General features: G+C 32.5%; 1 protein-coding gene and 1 pseudogene across 2 annotated transcripts; one reads left to right on the top strand and one right to left on the bottom strand.

Moving 5' to 3' along the window:
- Positions 1 to 1,016: 1,016 nt before the first annotated feature.
- LOC112518339 lies at positions 1,017 to 6,059 on the bottom strand (annotated as a pseudogene).
- Positions 6,060 to 16,854: 10,795 nt separating this feature from the next.
- On the top strand, positions 16,855 to 19,042 carry LOC112499855 (probable protein phosphatase 2C 47). 2 transcript variants are annotated; one of them, XM_025103133.1, is made up of 4 exons: positions 16,855 to 17,061; positions 17,620 to 17,814; positions 18,117 to 18,322; positions 18,431 to 19,042. In XM_025103133.1, the coding sequence occupies exons 1-4, from the start codon at positions 16,855 to 16,857 to the stop codon at positions 18,984 to 18,986; spliced, it is 1,164 nt and encodes a 387-aa protein (XP_024958901.1). In that variant the 3' UTR covers positions 18,987 to 19,042. The 2 variants fall into 2 exon arrangements, with proteins under 2 accessions (XP_024958901.1, XP_024958899.1); XM_025103131.1 differs by having other exon boundaries at positions 16,855 to 17,091; positions 17,629 to 17,814.
- The last annotated feature ends 1,831 nt before the right edge of the window (positions 19,043 to 20,873 follow it).

The following is a 20,873-nucleotide window of genomic DNA, read 5'->3' as shown; positions in this document are numbered from 1 at the left end:
TCGACCATTCCTCATAAATAGAAACAGTTCCAGAATTTGAACCATATTTCTTGCTGTGATTTCTTCTACATCAACAAAAACCGATCGAGACCTTCACGTACAGAAATCGAAATCAAACCTTCGATTGAAACCTTCACCTACARAAGTCCATCAAAACCTTCACCTAGAGAAATCGAAATCGAAATCGAACTTTTAATCGAAACCTTCAACCAATTCCTTCATAAATAAAAAAGRGTTTAGGGTTCTTCCTTCAGGATTACTTTTTGAAAAGGGTTTAGGGTTCTCCCTTACGTAAGCGACCTTCGAACACAAATCCTCCTTCCTCATGTCTTTTTTGGTCATTTTACATGTATAGGCAAATTTTGCCCAATATTGAAAAACAACTTATCAACTTATTACGTTTTGGTACCACCATAAACTAATCCAAACATTTTTTATAAAATTCCRTTTTAACACCACATAAGCTGATAAAACACTTTAACAAAAAAAACGTAAGTCTTTTTCGATAAGCAATCTCAAACACCCTCTAAAACATAAAATGCATCTTTTTCTTTACATTTTATTCATTCTTCAAATTTTATTTATCATATTTTATCATTTTAAACTTTCACTTTACTATCATCAAAATATTATTTTTATACAATTTTTTTATATCTTAATTAATTTATATAATTTATTAAATACTAATAATAATATAGAAAACGTATCAAATGAAATTTAGAAATTAATAAACCTCATAGTTCGGTTTCATTTTAATCATATTAACGAAAAATTTCTACTGATATATTTTGTTATAAAAATATTTATTTTATTATTATCTAATAACGTAAATAAATTAAACAAAATATTAAAAAAAAAAAACTCATTAAAGGTAAACTAGTCATTTATCAGTTATGTTTTGTTCAATCCATCTTATCAAACGTTGAACATATGTCATGTTATGTACGTTTCTGTCCTATCAATTATTGTCCTATCAGATACCAAACAGATGTGAATAAATGTACATATTTAAGCAAGTTTTTGTATACAAAATAATATGTATAGTATGTATGACCTAAAATAATTTGACATCGATCTAATTATGRTAACTTTAGGTTAACTTGCCATTCGATAGGGCCCAAACCCGAACCAAATATTACAGATTTGACCGAATCGGCACCGTAGCGACAGACCATAGCCTTCCTCGACAGCGTATTCCGTCGCTAAGTAGCTTTCCGCGACGACCATAAATGATCTGTGTGATTCGATCACACGGAGGTGTTCAACGACAAATCTCTCCGGCTGCTTTTATAGTTTTCGATCGATGCATCATCTTCCTTCTCCCTACTTGAACTTCCTTCCGTATATTTTCTCTTGGAACGGGCTTTTACWGTCTCTTCTTTTTCATCAACAAACGAAATGAACGTCTGGAGTGTTCCAGATCGGACGCTTCTGCCACTCGACTCACGAACGCTCTGATGGAGTTTGGTAAATTGGCGTATCGTTATTGCAAAGTATATGATTAGGGCAAAAACACAGGCTAATCCGCATATCATGAAGAGCCTTGAAAGCTCGTTAGCTCGAGCTGGTCAACTTCAAACGTTGTTCCCTGCGAACTGCACGCACTACTCATCAACCACTTGTCATGAATCCTTTGCAGGTCACCGTTTTCCGATAGTTTTAGAATAGCCGTTGACATATCGGCTGCTAGAGGAGAGTCCCGCGGAAACGCCTGTTACATAGCAAGAACAGAAAACKTTAGCTTTTGACTTTAGAGGTCCAATCTTTMTGCACGAAAAGCTTCAAAAACAAGAATTTGTTGTTAGTAATCATGAAAAATRAGAACTTCATGTAAAAATTTGAAGTTGAAACTCATCAGTTTGACCATAAAAGTCAACACTTGCAAGAAGTTATATGAGTGAAAACTCTCTACTTACAAATCCCCATCCATTTTTGGTAAACTCTTGGCCAACAATGCTGAATTCACAACGGGTTGAGAGAAAGAGTTCGATGTATGCTCGTTCATCGACCACWGCAGCGACACCACCGTTGTCGGGGCCATCTCTCAAAGCTTTTTCATAGTCTTCGGGCAACGAAAGAGGAATCAGTCGAGCTTCATGAATACCAAGTTCGCCAACAAGATAGTTACGCACAAACGAATTCTCTTGGTACCCGATGGGATCTTTGCTTGCCATCAAACCGTCGATGCCTTTAATAGGCGAAGAAAGTTTCTGTACCGTTAAGATTGAAGTCAAACTAGCAGTATAGCTTGAGTTTATTATAAGAACCACGAATAACCATAGAATTACAACGATACGAMCAAGAGTGCTCAGCGTATTTTCTCCTGCATAAACCAAGATCAAGTAAGATCACACATTGATCATTTCTGAAAAGAGCAAAAGAACTTTCTGAAAGTAAAAAAGAACACTTACTGTGGGAGGAAAACAAAGTTGAAAAGCTAAACCTGCAATAAACAAACAACAGTTTAGCTTAATTCAGACAGACAGCTTAATCCATACACAGTTTTCTTCTTAGTGTACTCTTTAGAGCAAAAATACATAGAGACAAGCACTTACCATAGAACTGTGACGATTTGTTTTTTAGGAGGTCCTCGAAATTCATCGTTTATACGATGTTCTAGAGTCCATACAACAGCTCCCACCGCTAGGAAAAAGAGTCCCGAAACACACCACATTAACGGAGAAAACGGTCTAAGAAAAGCCCAAGTACTAGAGTTCGACCGCCTAACTGGTGCCACTACAACAAGACCGGATTCAATAAATGGTTGTGAAAAATCGGCTAGTCGTGTCCGATTCGTAGTAATAGCAATGTCACCCACCGCAGCATCATAAACCTGCATTAGATTTAGGAAACTTCAAAAAGTTTAACAAAAAAATCTACGATGTTGGCTTACATCACTCTGGCTCATTTGGTAACCATAAGATAGCTTATTTTTTTCAGAACCCTTCGCTTGGTTACCCATAATCTAGCCATTTTTCCATATTTTTCTTTTCTACTGAAGCCCCTTATATTTTTCCAATTAAATTTTCATCATGTCCTTCAAGGCCTTTTATATCTCATCTAGCTTATCAACTAGTTTATATCAAACGTGACTAGTTTATCGGGTAGCATCTAATTTATTAGCTAGTTTGCCAAAGCATTTTAGAGTCTTTTACTTGGAAAGAAATACTCACACCAGCATTTATCAAGCGTACGAGCTTGGTGTTGCTTGGGTTTTGGAGACCGTCTCCAAATGATTGAAACTTATATGGCACAGCATATGGCAGTAAGTTTACAGCAGATGTGAACACATCAATGCAGTATCCTTTGAATACATCAGTGTGCTTTACATGTCCCACAAATTCCTGAAAACTGACTCGATTTGGGACACCGATTTTCAACTGCATTCCGTTCTCTGGGAAAACCCATCCACGCGGTTTTTGAATCGTTTGACCAGGCCAAATTACACTGTGTAATAGCTCAGAGTTACTTGATTTGGGAGGTGGCTTCATGTAGACTCTATCTGGATGAATATTTGATAAACCCGAAAAGTTTGACCAATACCCGATCCTTCTAACACCCGTACCAATCACATTAAGAACTTCAAATGTAGGAAAAACCAGGTCTTTATCAGAAGTAAACTCAATAACTCCTGTTAATCCTTTCATTTTGACCTTCAAGATGTCTCGAAGCAATAACTTCCCACCATTAAAGATGCTCAAAGAATCAAGATTCAAGCTTTCTCCTTCTGACCCTTTTAACTTAAGATCTCTTGAGAACGAAATGTTTCCACCCTGATCAAAGAAAGCATCAAGCGCACGAGCAAGCAACCAAATAGTGTCATATGCATATAAACAGGAAGTACTCAGGCCAAAATTCGTCAAGTTTCGCCACTTAGAAGCAAACTTTCTTGTAGGTTTTGAATCTTTTGTATATGATTTTAATGTAAGAATCCCTTGCATAACACCAATTGTCTTCACAGGGAGTGGAGAACTAATGTCAATAACCGTAGAGAGCCAATTTGTAGCGATCCAAACATACCCACTTTCCAACATGCCAAGGTTTTTAGCCACATCAAGTATATCCAATCCCGAATTTGCATAAGTGTGGACAACAATCACTCTTGACTCCATTAAAGCAACTTGAACCAAAACATCGCTTATATCTGCTTTTGTTGCCCATGGCCTAATAGGCGCTTTATGGGAGATCTTACATCCTCTAGCTGCTAATTGATCTGCTAATGAAATTATTCCGTTTCTCCCATGATCGTCATCTATGTAAACTGCTGTAACTTGTCTCCATTCGTAGTATCTGACTATATCTGCTATTGCAGCCATTTGGTAAAGATCACTGTGTGTTGTACGAACAAAGAACGGATATTGAAGTGAAGATAACGTAGGATCAGTGGCAGTGAAAGATAATAGGGGAACTTGGAGCTCGTTTGCCACATGGGAAATCACGTGAGCTAAGACTGAACTTTGGGGGCCTATTACGGCCACAGTTTCTTTCTCCATGACTTGTAAAGCTGTTATCAGAAAGCACACAAGATTATTAAGCTCCAATGTGAGGTTTTGCATCGCTAAAACTTGTTTGTTTTAATCAAAAATGGATTCATATTACTAATGAAATGTTCAATGAGTTGATTCATAAGGGAAAAAGGCACACCCCTTTATGCCAGTGTTTCGGTAAAACTTACTATTTTTGAAAACCAAAATTTGTGTTGATCTTGTATCATTGTTACCAACAAAATATATAAAAGAGCTATTGAGAATTTTTCGAACATCTAAAGGTTTCAGATTAGTTCGAGCATCAAAGTTAGTCAACATGACTTAAAAAAGGCCAAACTGTACATCATATTGGCCTTCCTTGACCAAGGGAGTGCTGATTTCTTTGTTTACTAACAAACTACATTGAAAACTAAGCAAACGGTTAAGAGATTTACCCTCCATCATACTCAAAAATCCACTGTAATTGGAGTCATGAAGAGTTATTTTCAACATGGTTCCATTAAGAATAGTTGGATCAGAATTCACATCTTCAATTGCAGCCTCTAAAGCGATTTTTGCAACTTTTCCAATGATGGAATCAAATGTCAAGATGGAAGCAATATTTATGACATCGGGTCTTGTAGAAACACTGGTGCTGTTAAGCCCTTCAGTGAAACATCCACTGAAATCAACCACCAACACCAGCAATGCCCAAACTAGATTAATAGCCATTTCTCTTACAAAAGGCCACCCTGATATGCAAAACAACAAATAGAATTTAGTTTCAGTATTATAGATTGATACAATCCAAAAGTTCAAGTTCCTATGATATCAAACAAGCAAGGTATAATATATAAGCAGGCAGTTAGAACAATGAAGTAATCTTTTCACCAAGATTTTGAGCAATTTTTAGGGTATCTAAGTTTACAAGTTGATAGTTTAGAGGTAAAAGAGATCCATGTTAGCAACACCCCATTGTTTCTTAGCAAAAACCCCCCATTCTTGCAATGGGAGCTTTTACTCTTAAGGACTGAAAAGTATATGATATGGAACTCCAAAACTAAATAAGGACTAGAATTCAATGCATTTCAACATGTTCATACTACTCAAACGTGTCATCTTTGTTACAATGAGTGCATTATCTGTTAGCTATGAAAAGTTTTTTAAGTAACCAAAAGAACATAATTCTCAAAACCCAAATCGGCAAAACATCGAACACGCTGTACTCAACTCCAAAAAAGTGCTAAGAAGAAATAAGCCATCAAAGTAATCAATACCCACATACGGAAATAAGCGTCGATCCACAACACAATGTGCAGATTAAGGACATATGAACAAACGATTTCAATACAAGAAAACACATCAAGAAAGCCCCCCAAAAACTGAAAAAGAGCACAACTTTCTCCAGATTGCTTCACATAAACATATATTAATATACATGTATCTGGGTCTATATATATAGGGACTAGCGAGAAAAAGGAGAGACTACAGAGAAAAGCAGACTAAGCAGCCATCCAATCCACAGTGAGCCAGCGAAGAGCAACGAACAGGGAAGGTACAAAGACGAGGAAATCTTACAGCAGAAAAGAGATTAGAGGACTCTGGTGCTGTAGCACGAGTCGTATAGCTCGAGGGTCTGATATATGGTTTAAAAAGTTTCTTGCTTTTTGATGATAATTATAATAGTCACAAGGATTTTTGAATGATGCAAGAAAATATACGTCGTTTGTTGGTTTGTTCACATGCTGTGTGAAGAAATTTCCCTTTAGCGCTGTAAAATTCATGAAACATGTGCGATATGGAGGCATGGGCATATGACATCTCACATGTTTCATCATTTCATTGTACCTGGTCCCCACTATAATTCTATCAATTTTGTTACGGCTGCTACTCTAACTCTTTAAGTTTTTATAATTTATTAAATACAAAAATATTTTATCTTCGTTAATTAATATTATCATATTATTTTAATTTTATCTATTATTTTAAAACCAGTTATATGATGAATTATTATTCAAAAAATTAATTATATAATTTATCATTTTATTTTGTCTTTACCACCCTCTTACAAATCAAGAGGGTTAAATAGAAAAGTAAAAAAGAAACTTTACATCACAATCATAAAACATTATGAATTCCAACATTTCATTGATAGGGTTCGGTTTCGGCGAGAATGATAAGAAATGATTTACATTATTAAATGTACATTAGGATAATATGTACCGGATTAATCTTGTATCAAACACGATTTATAAATGGATTTGAGATTAAAGATGATTAAGGGTCATATGTATAATTTTATACTAAAAAGTTAAAATACACTCCCTAAAATATATTTATTTATTTATAGTAATAAAATATAATATATTTTTTGATTAAGCTTGACTTTTGATCGGTTGTTTTATAAGATTTCAATTTTCAATGCATTCAAATAACGATGCCTTTTTTCCAATTTGATGACTTTTTTCTGTATCTATAGATAAAGCTAGTAAGAAACAATTCAAAAATCAAATAATAAAAGCAAATTACATATATATATATATATAGGGGTGGGTTCAAATAAAAACCATTCAATTTGTAAAAACCGTGAAAACCTCATTCAACCAATCATAATTTTTTTTTTTTTTTTCATTTTGTTGTAATTATGAGAKGTTGATTAACCATTTTTATTGTGGAGGGTGTTAATCATGGATATTATCATCTTCATTATTTTAATTTTAGATAAATACATGAAACAGTTTCATTAAAATTTCATTAAGTAGTATATGAAACAATTTCATAACCCCATATGAAACAACTTCATCAAAAAAAGTATTATATGAAACAATTTCACAAGATTAACAATTTCATGAAAAAATTTCATAAGATTAACGATAGATGAGAGTAGTTTTTACGATTTTTACAAATTGTAGTGGTTTTCATTTGATAGCTCCTATATATATATATATATATATATATATATATACACACACACACACACATAAGGGGCAAACCCATATGGAATGATACGATATCACGGGACACCGTTTCATGGTTTCGTCGTAAAGGGAAAAAATTACGTTTCTGAATGATGCTATCATATAGTTTTTGAAACTGAAATATTAACACAATTATCAAAATAATCTTGCCTTTGTACAAAAGGCATAGGTTTGAGTTCAACATTCGTATATTTATATTTAAGATTTGTAAATTACTCTTGTTTTTTCATACATTATTGACTACATGTTACCTAATATTGAGTGCATGAATTTTAAGTACTCTCATATTTCTAAAATAAGAATAAGATCTCAAACTATAACGAAATTGGACTTTTTGACTTTAAGATTGATGGTTTTTAAAAAAATTGTTTTAACCTAAAAAAATTTCAAATTTGTTATGAAAATAGTAACATGATGTGACATGGAAACATAAATGATTTATATTCATTTATATAAAGTGTTACTCTAAACAATTAGCATGGTGACCTCAGATGATGTTAATCTATATAGTAAAGATATATCATATAATATGTTTGGTTGTGGAACGGATTTACGATTTTATATAAAAATGATATGATAAATAATATTAATTTAGAAATAATTACTAATTGATTTTGTGTCTAAAAATACTCCGTAAAAAAATGTTTTATATGAATCATTAATATTTTTTGAGTTCAATGTTATTTCCGATGATAAAAACAATAAATTGTAAAAAAATCGTACTTATCGAGCGTCATTTTTCATGTCTTGTTCAGGGCCTGTAAACTATCAGGAACAAGCATGCGTATGTGATGGAATTGGGACACCCATATGGACCTCCACTTTATGCAATTGGCTCTCCAAAGATTCATGGTCCATTCGAAACAATCTTGCACTTTTTTATTATAAAAAGAAATACCGGTTATTACATCAGATATTCCATTATGTATGTCAGTAAGTTATGATAATTTCTTTGTGAGTTGTGAGCTAAGTGAGATCATGTGTTCCTCAACCGAATTTAGATGTGTGACATGTACTTAATTACTAATCAAGGTCGGCATGTTGTAAACAATAATTAGTGCTAAAGAACTATCAAAGATACATGTTTTTGCCAAACTTTAGTCCTTTATGGTATTTTTCACATGGCAGTTGGGTATAAATACATCCCCTGATGCCACCCAAATCGACTTGAAAGGTATCACACACTTTGTTATGTCTTTTATTGGACAATAGTCGTCAATATAGGGAGACTTGAAAGGTATCACAAACTTAAGATATTTATGTTCTATATAAAACCATAAGGGTGGTGATGTGTTGGTAAAAGGCCCAGGGGATGTGGTGGAATATCTCATGTACCTTGGGTTCGAGTCCATACGTTAGCATTCTATGGCCAGGCTTAGCCTCAGACGGTCGCAAATTGGCAGGATGCAATATAGGAAATTGACAAGATGAACCTTTTTTTCCAAAAAGTATAGATATAAATGGCTTGACAAAAGAGGTCTATAGAACAAAAAAAATATCTTAAACGAGGAGAAATTTAAAACCTATTTCTTATTTTTTACTTATTTTGTATTTATATTGATCTTAGACTATCTCTCGTTGTTATTCATAACACAAAAATATGAGACTTTTTACTTTCCAAATGGTAGGGAAAAACATAACCAAAAGAGCAATTATGAACCATTTACTCTTGCATTCATTATTTCTTTTTAGGGAAGTTACCCATAATCACGAGTTCATATAAGGTGCATTAAACAAAATGACCACTTATCAGAGTTTACTCACAAAATGGACACTAAAATCTCCCCTGGAGGGCGATTTTACTTTATGGAGGGCGGTTTTGGTATTTAAGATATGGATGAGTCTCATATAGGGGTGAGCAGCGGAACCGGGTACCCGGCTATGGAACCGGAACCGCCAGTTCCGGAACCGGAACCGGAACCGATATGAGTGGTTCCGGTTCCTAAAATACGGAACCGATTGAGAATGGTTCCGGTTCTGGTTCTCAATTTTTCGGAACCGTTACCCGCCGGGTACTCGGTATTTTTCAATAAAAAAATAATTATTATTTTCTAATACCAAATTTATATTAGGTTTACATCTTGAAAGTACGCGTCATCTTCATTCTTCATCTAAATTCTTCATATAGAATGATTCGTATTTCTTCAAATTGTGTGTTCATTTGGATTCATAGTATGTAATCGTTAAACTTTGAACATTTTCTATCAGTCTATTATGATTTGTAATCGTTAATATTTGTAACCATTATTCTGTATAATTTGTATTATTGCTTATTTATTTCGTGTTTTGGCAATGTTTTATTTTTTATTTCTAAATAACAAATTTTTAATATTTTAGGAAGCGGGTACCCGGAACGGAACCGGTTCCGGTTCCAAAAATTTAAGAACCGCTCTAACCGGTTCCGGTTTCAATATCTCAAGAACCGCCGGTTCCGGTTCCCATCAAAAAGGGCGGGTACCCGCCTGTGCTCACCCCTAGTCTCATATGTATGCCATTTAGGAGACAAAAATATGATTTTGTAAGACTCTACATGCAAGTCGCCCCCATCCCATGCAAATAGCGCTCGGGGCGATATTGACCTCTATTTTGTGTTGTAGTGGAGACATTATATGATGCAACTTTTTTTTTGGTTTGACAACTCAATGACGACGTGACAATACATAGGGGGTAATTTTCATCTGTATCTTGTCTTATTTATGACCAAATGTAGATACATAACTCTTGTAGTATTCTATATAAAAATGTAGTATCCCTAAATAATAATATCATCTTTTTTATCATAATGTTAGATTTAGCATAAAATTTAAAATATTGTTTTCTTTATTAAAATATCTAAAATGTCATTTGTAGAAGAAAAAAAAACTCTAACTATCATATATATATATATATATATATATATCGTTTTTACTTTGTAAATATAACTCAAGCCTTTGGGATTGGTTAAAATGTGTAATTGCTCACATATTTATGCGTAAACAGTATACTACATAGTATTATTTTGATGTTTTTTTTTCAAAAGAAGTAATATTACGATATAAATATACTGTAATATTACTGCTTTGGAATAATGTTACCCGCTATATCATGGTAAAGTGTTGATGAAGAAACCTTAAAACAAACTCTACAGTTATCTAAACATATACTAGTAATTAATTCATTCAATGTCAAAAAATTATTATACTTATTTTAAAACAAGATAAACATAATATTTCTTTCGAATTTTTAATTGACATTTTTGTCCTTGTAAATAATACCATGTATTTTTTTTTGGCGCATTTCTTCAAACATTAAAGCCGATTGCCAAACAGGGCCGTCCCCTGGGGGAGGGCGGCACGGGCGCACGCCCAAGGGCCAAAAATATTAGGGGCCCAATTTTATCCTTAAAAAATACAATAGCAGTCTAAAAAAATTTAATGAAATAAAAAAACCCAAAAAGTTGTAACATATAATAAGAAGCAAAAAAAATTAGTGCATAACAAATGCCCAAAAATATATCAACTAATTATATTGGAGAAGAAAATAAAAAAATTAATTCGTCATTCATTATATGCTATTGTTTATTGCCCGTCTAATTTTTTTTTATCTTCAACAAGGTCCAATGATATTGGTTATTGTTAACTCTATATGTTTGACTGTTTTCATGCTTTAACAATTCAACGTTAAGATCATGTGCTTGTTATTGTTATATATTTTTGTTGGATATTTTTATCAATTTATGCTTCTATTAACTATTGCTATTTGATTATATTGTATTAATTTTTTTTTTACTGTTGTTATCTATTTTTGCTTCTACATAAAATATTTTACTATTGTTTGACAATCAATGTATTGTTCTTATAATTTATGACGTATTTTATAGTTTTGTGATTAATCAATAATTTTTTTTTACTAGATGTATATTAGTAATGTCTCTTATATATGTCATGTTCCATAAACTTTTAATCTTAACATCTTATTTTAGTTGAACAGAAAAAGAAGGAAAATAAAATTTAAATATTTTCATCAATTGTTTGACTTATATATCTTTCATTGGGATTCCACCACACTACAAGATTCTATTTAAGTACTATAACAATCATTTGTTGAGCTTGCATATTATATGTTTAATTCATTATTTATTCGTATTAGATCTTAATGAATCATCTTTTCTTTCATATTTTTATTGATCTCCAATTGTCTACTTATCTAGAAAACTTTGATAATCTTCTTTATTATTGATCTCTCATTGACCCTCACGATTACTTCATTCACACAAATTCTCTTTTTGTATCAAAATAACACATATTTCTTGTTATGAACTAAAAAAAATTCTTACTTCTTATAAAAAATTATCAACCATAGTTTTTATACTTTTGGTTTCAAATTATCCAATAAGAAGTACGTAAATTTAAGTAACCACAAAGGTGGTGCCTGATTGGTTTGAGTTTGGTTTCAAAAGTCAAAAGTGTCTGGAGGTCCCATGTTCAAATCCAAGAAGGAACAAATATCCCCTTGTGGCCATGAAAGTTCAAATGCAGTGACTTTGGGATACCTGCAAAGCAGGTGGTTGCCCTAGGATTAGTAGGCTCGCATAGCGAGTTGGATATCCAGGTTAATCAAAAAAAAAAAAAAAAAACTAAGTACTCTCTTATATACCTATAATAAGATAAATAATTTTTTTTTCTCAATAAATTATTATCATTTTTTGTACTCAATTTTATAGTAATGAAAGACATCTATTGAATTTTTTTTTCGTACTTACCGAGAGTCACTACAAGAAAAGTGAGCTTTGACGATGCGCCTTTTAGCGATGACATGTTTCCACCATAAATTATAACGACGACATGTTGGTATATACTCTTTCTGATGATAAATGGACTTTTAGCGACGACAAAAGTTGTTGCTACAAGTCTTGTTTCTTGCAGTGGGCCCTGTTTTTACATTCGTCCAGGACCTATAAAATGTCAGGAACGGACCTGTTGCCAAAGGATAAAATCGGAACCGAACAATAATGCAAGTAGATACAAACTTATACATATCCTTTTAGCGAATTGATTGATTTATGAGTCCACGACTGTTAATAACTAGACAGTCTATTTATTATCTATAATATTAACAATTAAATGTATTTAATGTATTATTATTTTTGTTTAATTTATGTGGGGGACAATATTTACTATAAATATTTCATGTCCACAAACGACATGTATATTTAATTTGTTGCTAAAGTTTTAAAAAATAAATATTAATTTTATTATTTTATAGAATTAGGAAAAAAAAAAACAACCAATGACAATGTTATGCTTGGTAGTATTTAGAATTGGAAGAATTTGATTTTTTTTTATTAATCTAGATATCCAACCCGCTATGCGAACCGATTAATCTCAGCACGATCACCTACTTTGCAGAAAGCCTGGAGTCATCGCATTTGAACCTCTGTGGCTACAAAAGGATTTTTATTCCTCATTGGATTTGAACTTTGGACCTCCAGGTACTTTTGACCTTTGAAGCCAAGCTTAAACCAATCAGACACCACCCTTGTGGTTGAATTTGGAATTTTTGATACGTCTACTTTGTAGAACTTTGATTAATTGAAACATATATAGTTTTAATTTTTTATAAAAACAAATCATAAGAATAATTAAATTAGTTTTTTATTAACTGATTATTACAAATCAAGTGTTTTTTTTTAATATATTTCTAAAACATTTATTACAAAGAAAATTTATGTAATCTCGAGAAATTCCAAGTACCTCCATGGAATTTCTAAATCTCATGTTTGTGGAATTTCAAATTTAAGCATTTAAACCAAACATAAGACTAAAAAATGGAATTTCATTCCAAATTCTATCAAACCCTGTAAACCAAACATACATTTTAGTCGTTCATAAATTAAACGAAAATGAGATTTTGTTCAATTTCCCTCTTAGGATTCTCCAACCGTATCGATCACAAATCGAATCCCGATTAGAGTTTTAGTTCATTTGATACGGTCCTTGTGTGTGTCTATGAAAACAAAGGAAATACACAGACCATTCGAAGAAATTCCTCTGTTCGAACTTGATATTTATTGTTAAAATATATTTCCCTTAATACGAACTGTTTATATTTAATTTTTTTTTAAAATGGTATAGAATTATATATCGAAAAAGATTGTGTAAAGATAAGAGGCTTCCGATGATGTGACCTCAAACATTTGGTACCTTTATATTTATCGACATTTTGCTTCACTAAAGGGTCATTTACTAAATACTTACCCGGTAAGTGTTTACCGGTAAAATTTAACACTATTATTTACTTACCGGGTAAGATTCTAATCCATCAAAACGACATTGTATGCAACAATTCACCCGGTAAGCGCTTACCATGGTAAGAGTCGTCGCCCTTACTTATCGGGTAAAACTCATGGTCCTTGTCTCGTTCTTACCGGATAAGATTCTTGGTCCTTATCATATTCATCCGGTGAGATAACGTGGCTTGGTAAGCGCTCACCCGGGTAAGTGCTCGGTAAACGGCCCCTAAATGCTGTTTTTGAGATTGATATTTTTGTCGTCAATAATAATGTCGCTTTTGGTTTTTGGTATTCAAGTTCAATATTAAGAACCACTAGCCATAATTCAAATAATAATACAATTGGAAATAAAAAAATAAATACCATTCAATCGATGTGTGAAATACATAAATGATGTGTTAAAATAACCTATGATCATGTTGTTTGTTTACTTCTTAATAGTTTCATTAAGAGGTAGCATCTGAATCGTTAAAAGATGAATCTTGTTTGATAAAAAAAAATTTGTCTTTTAATGGTTCTAAAACCCTCTGAATAATTTTGTATCTTGGACATCACTTAACCATTCAGCGCTCTAATTTCATTGTAAAAAATTACCAAACAATTATATTTCACTTTACACTATATCATGAGAGTCTCTTAATCATTCTGACTACTTAATTATTCTACACCAAACCATTTAGCAACTTCCAAACAATCCCTAGCACACTATGGTGAATTTCATTTCAACTTAATTAAAATTTTATTTTGATCTAAAATTTGTTTTAATTGGTTGATTATTTAATAATTTTAACGCTTGTAAAACTAAATATGTTGGTATAATAAGATATAAAATATATTTTTTATTTTATTTAATACAATTAATTAATTTAAAAAAAATATTATATTTAGATAAAATATCTAGTTATAGAATTAACTAATCTACTTAAGTTAATTAATATACACAAAAATGAACATAGTTAAATGATAAACTGATAAATAAATAAATGATCGTGTGAGAATAAGAGTTACAGTAAAAAGTGTAATAAGAAAAGATTTGGACCATTGATCATTTTTAATCCCAAAACAACTCATAAGTTGTGCTACACAAGGGAATTGATATAGTGTATCTCATTAGTGTTGATCTAATTGTTCTCTTCAATTAGATTTATTCAATAATGGAGATCCCTTCTTGCACTTTTCACTATAACTTTCATTCTCACAAGACAGAGAACCCGACCCTTAATAAATACATGTCAAATATATAAACGCACTACAATTTAGCTTGGCTAATTGAAAACAATCAATGTTATTCTAACGAAAGTGTAAATTTAACATTTTCGGTAAAAAAAAAATGAGTGTTCAGGTATTTAAATATAACATGACTAAGCCAGTTATTTTCAACATTAAAATGATGTAATAAACAATAAAATATTAAATTTTGACGTTTGTTTGCACTATTTTAGTGTCATAATTTCATATTTACAAAATAATCATTAATTTTGAAGTTTCTGTATCTGTACGATAACTTTTTAATTTGAAATGTCTTTTTTCATTATTATTTGTATTATAAATTAGATTTATATTAGTTTTTGAGTTTTAAAATAAAATTATTTTGTTTGTAATCCACTTATTTTAAAAACTAATTACTTTTTAAATAATTTGGAACACGATAACATATTTCTTAAGACACTATCATATGATATAATAGTTACTTCTATCTAACGTAATAATCAATGATTATGAACATGACCTGCACCAAGTGAAGTTGCAAGATGAGGTCAAAAACTATGGTGGACGATGATAATGATGAACGATGTGATAACAATGATAATATACTGATAAACCAAATACTTCTTATTATGTGATTTTATTGTGATAATGATGTGATTTTGCTTTAATAATGATGTGATAAATCGAAAACCAGTGATGATCATGTATACACTTATTGGCTCTATCTGTTGATTATGTGATTTGCAGTTCTTTTTCATTTTTACCCCTGCATGCCTTCGATATTCTTAAAAAACTGTAAATACTCATAGTATTTTATTGTTCCCACACTCATTCAAAATTTGTGACGTAAAACATGATGATAAGCTTATAAGTGTTCTTGCATTTACGTAAATCACATATGTTCTCGTTCGAGCCCTTCCCAGTTAAAACAGACTGATACTTGTATAAAAAGTTTACAATATCTTTATGACATAAAAATGCTAAGTTGATGACTTTTTTAATCTATATGTATTAAGTTAAATATGAATAAAGGGGATGTTTAAACAAGAACAATAATCAAACAAGAAAACACGAAAATAACTATATCACATGCAAAATCAAATATGATTTTACACTAACGGTCAATGTAAGAGTATGCAGACGACGTGATTTGTGACCTTAGGTCAAGGTAAAAGTCACATGAATCACATGTGATTTTATTGTTAAATTATATGTGGTTCATACATCTTTTTATTATTTGAATTTATTATTGTTATTTATTATTTGATTTTATTATTGTTATTTATAACCATTATTGCTTCTTTTTGTTTTTTAACGTTAAACCTCAAAATGGGACGTATCACGTGTGCCCTCATCAAAGATAAAATTGTTAGGATTTATTTTTAGAAATTAAAAATAATACAGAAATTGTTATGTTTATTCTGGAACGCAGGACTGACCTCCATTAATGGAAAATGGATCCAATCTTGGTACTTTACACGCATGCACACACGAAAAAGCGCTCTCAATGGGCCTCCCTCTCCTACTACTTTCTTCCGTTAATTGATTCACCTCTCTCCATCTTATTCATCATTTTCTTCTTCAATTTTGCAACATTCTCTCTTTCCGTTGCTGGGTTGTTCATAATTTTGATTGATACATCTGGTTTGCATTGTTCGTTGAATTAAAAAGATTGAATTTGATTAAGAATCTAACCATTTTTGGCATGTGGGTGTGCTTGATCCTTTACGAATTCCGAGAAATGGAAGGCTACGGTTTAAGTTTATGTAAAAAATTCGATTCTTGGGATAGCGTTCTTGTTTATGGAGCAAGAAACTGCGATGAGAATATTTAAATGCGATAGAAACCAAAATGGGTTGTTCATAGGGGAATAAGTTATTTTGTATGCATACAAGGTGTTTGATGGAATGACTGAAAAAGAGAGGGGGGAATGGGACCTGGGACTGATGTGTGGCCTCATTGTACCTCATTGGATAATGGGTATTCAAGGGAATGCATGCCTGCTATGATAGAAGATGAGGAGCCTGATGATGATTTGGATAATGTCACCCAGCCAAACTATGCTAAGCCTCCCAGAAATGGCCCACCAGTGCGACATAGTATCAGCGAGGCTTTATTGGTTGACACCTCTAATTTGGTGAGTAAATCTACCCACACGCCCTTTTTGGTGAATCAATTCAATGTTCATCAGCTTTAATATTGCAAAACCAACTTTCAGACTTCTAATTTTGAAGAATCAAAATGGAAACAATTTTGTCTACGATCATATTTTTGAAACATGAACTGTGTAACAGGGTCCTTTGATCCCTTATATGGGAAGGCATGAAAGGTGGTTCCTCAAAATGAGGATTTGATATTTGGGTAACCGTGGCCATCCGGGCTAGCTTCACCTTGACTAATCTCCTGAAGATCACAACCAAGAGAATTCCCACGGGCCATGAATGCTTATATCACATTCTTTCTAGTTTTCAAGACATGATTTTTATACCATGGAACACGAGAAATAGTTTGATTTTGGTTTCTATTTTCCATATGGCAAGCCATTACTGTTTTTGTAGGCCATGTGTAGTTTCGACGTTTCTGTATGCATATGATCATGTGCTTCTTATGTCCTGAAGAGTTTTCTTGAGCTGAGACGAAGATCACTAGTTTTCAATCTTTCAGAATTTCTAACATTCTCGTCTGCTTTTCTTAGAAACTGCAGGACAAAATTTCTGGGCCGGATTCACCACAGGATTTAAGTTCTGCATCTTTACCTGCATTTCGCTCAGGAAGCTGTTCTGAGATAGGTCCAAAACCATATATGGAGGATGAATTTATCTGTGTCGATGATCTTCAAGAACATTTAGATGCAAAACTGGATCTTCCTTTGACTGGAGCATTTTATGGGGTACTCACATTCTTCAAGTTCTCTCATTTTTTACACTTAATAGAGCTCATGAACACAAATATTGGGCCAAATTTCTGAGGAAACATAATTTACCAAACTTCTCTCTTCTCCCTAATTCTTGTTCCACCTATTTTGGTGGGTGAGAAAAAAATACATTTTTGTCCCATTCAGTTCTATTTAAATGGTTGCACTCAACGTGAGATAACACGTTTTGTTTTGTCATGTCCTGTATTGCCCTGCATACCAGACGCACCCTTACAGATCCAGATTAACCACTCTAAAACAGATGTTGATTATTTCAGGTGTTTGATGGGCACGGTGGAGTTGATGCGGCATCATTCACGAAGCGAAACATTCTGGAGTTTATCGTCGAGGACTCTAATTTCCCAAATGGGGTGAAGAAAGCTGTCAAGAATGCTTTTGTCAAAGCAGATCATGCATTAGCAGATACTAGTTCTTTGGATAATTCATCTGGAACAACTGCTTTGACTGTTCTTATATTAGGAAGGTAAGAATTAAACCAGGTCTACTGTGTGTAAGATTTATTGAGTTCGTTTAATCTATTCCTATTTATGTTTTTTTTAATTAAAAAAAGAACTTTTTGTTGGTTGCACAGAAATATGATTATTGCTAATGCTGGCGACTCAAGGGCCGTTCTTGGAAAGCGAGGAAGAGCAATCGAACTCTCTATCGACCACAAACCGAGCTCCACATCAGAGAAAAAACGGATTGAAAAACTAGGAGGCGTGATTTACGATGGTTACCTCAACGGTCAGCTATCTGTGGCACGGGCACTGGGAGACTGGCACATGAAGGGACCAAAAGGCTCGGCTTGCCCGTTAAGCGCGGAGCCGGAGTTAAAAGAGGTGACCCTAACCAAAGAAGACGAGTTTCTGATACTTGGGTGTGATGGTTTGTGGGATGTGATGAGCAGCCAATATGCTGTGACAATAGTAAGGAAAGAACTTATGGTTCACAATGATCCTGGAAAATGTTCTAGAGAACTTGTTAGTGAGGCTTTAAAAAGGAATAGCTGCGATAATCTAACGGTGGTCGTCGTTTGCTTCTCGTCGGAGCCGCCACCGAAGATCGAAGTACCGAAATCGGAGAAGCGGAGGACCATATCGGTTGAAGGATTGGATGTTCTCAAAGGTGTTTTGCATCATATTTGAACGTTTGCTGCAAATTATTGATGGAATTGGCATGTGTTTGTCTAATAAATAATGGAGATGGTTTATGTTTTTAGAGTAGGCAAGGGTACATGCGAACAACCTTTCGTAGCATACAACGTTTTATTTGTTTGATTATGGTTGTTGTTTGGTATTTAATTAATTTTAATATCTAATTTTTAAGTTGATTTGTTTGATTTTTAATGTTTATGACAAAAATTACACTAAGTATATATAACTCGAGTTCTATTTATGGAACTTTAACAACTAAAAATCAACCACCTTGAAATAAGCATGGGAAAATAATAAACAGTGGAACAAGCGAATCGGTCACACGAAAACGAGGAAAAAAACCCGCGGATGATACATGAGATTGTGAATGCAGTTTGGACGTCATTTGGAACAATTACAACGATATATGCAATTTAATGCGTCGGACGTGGAAAATAGTAAATAACAATGTGTTTATATGAATAATCTTTGCGCATGAGTGAGCTCTTGAGGGTTCCGGTCATGTTTATGGTCATCTTCTAGCCTTTTATGGTTGATACGTAAGGATAGAGCCAACGGTCGACTATGATTGACACTGAATGAAGAAAAAGGATAGAGCCAACGGTCGACTATGATTGACATTGAATGAAGAAAACCGTTTGTAATGAATTGCCTTGAATCTTAGCTTTGACATTATGATCTTCTGAGTTATTGATCGCATGTGTCTTTATTCCTGCAATAAAACCATATGTAAAGGTCGATGTAAGTTGTTAGTATATCGTCGTTGAAGATAACAATTATGTAGTCGTCGACCAAGGGTTGAAGGTAAATTATCCTCGTCCATGAGTTGAGGGTCCTATTGTTGAAGATACTCACGATCATAGCTGGTATGATCGTTGGTTTTATGAATCTTGGTTACTGATGCTATGGTTGAAGGAAATATCATCTGCGATCGACGATGTGATTTTTTAACTTTTGATTCTTTATTTTGGAAAATCTATTGAAGATGCTCTAAGAGATCTTGAGAAATATTTTTTTTCCTCAAAAAGATTCTCAAAACTGGAAAAAGGAGAGTGTAAAAAATCTTCAAATTTGAAGAACATACAAAAATGATTACAATGATAAAAAAATATTTTTAATATATTTCGACCAAAAAGAAATTTTGAAATTAAATATTTAGAAAGAGAAAATAATATTTTATCAGACAAATACAATATTTTAATAATATAATCGATCTTTTATTCTCTAAAAATGAATTTTGTTGGAGTTTAATGTATTTTTATTTTAGAGATTCTGAAGTTTTATTTTTCATTTCGGAATTTTTTTGAGAAATTAGTTGAAGATGCTATCATCCTGTTTTTATATGGTTTGCAATGTTTTTTTGGAAAATATATAAACCATATGATAAGTTTACAAAAATAATTATGTTAAATTAGAGATTTTAGAAATTCTTTTTGCTCCAACAGTCAGGCAAATTGTATGTTAAAATAAAAAAACAAAAAGAGAGAAGTTTGAGTATATTCAACAACTATGTTATTTTAGAAATTTTTGTAATTTAGGAAAAACTTTACTTTAATAACTATGTTAAATTCTCCTCTAAAATAGAGAAAAAAAAAAGAAAAAAGAATGGAGAAATCTCCATATTTGGAAAAAGAGTGAGAAAATATATATGTAGAACATAATATTGAGAAGATATATATATATATATATTATTTTAATTATTAGAAGCGTACTCGCGCAATGCAGCGAGATACATCGTGATTTTAATATTTCATTTTATTATTTATCTCAGCTGATGTTATAATATGGCTTTATGTGATTTTGAGAAAACGATAGTGTTTTTATTTTTGAATAATATATATGTTTGAAAATATCATAAAAATTTGACAAAAATATATC

Source organism: Cynara cardunculus, assembly GCF_001531365.2.
Source record: "Cynara cardunculus var. scolymus isolate 2C chromosome LG 1, CcrdV1, whole genome shotgun sequence".
NCBI classification, from domain to species: domain Eukaryota; kingdom Viridiplantae; phylum Streptophyta; class Magnoliopsida; order Asterales; family Asteraceae; genus Cynara; species Cynara cardunculus.
This window is presented reverse-complemented; position numbering and strand designations above follow the sequence as displayed.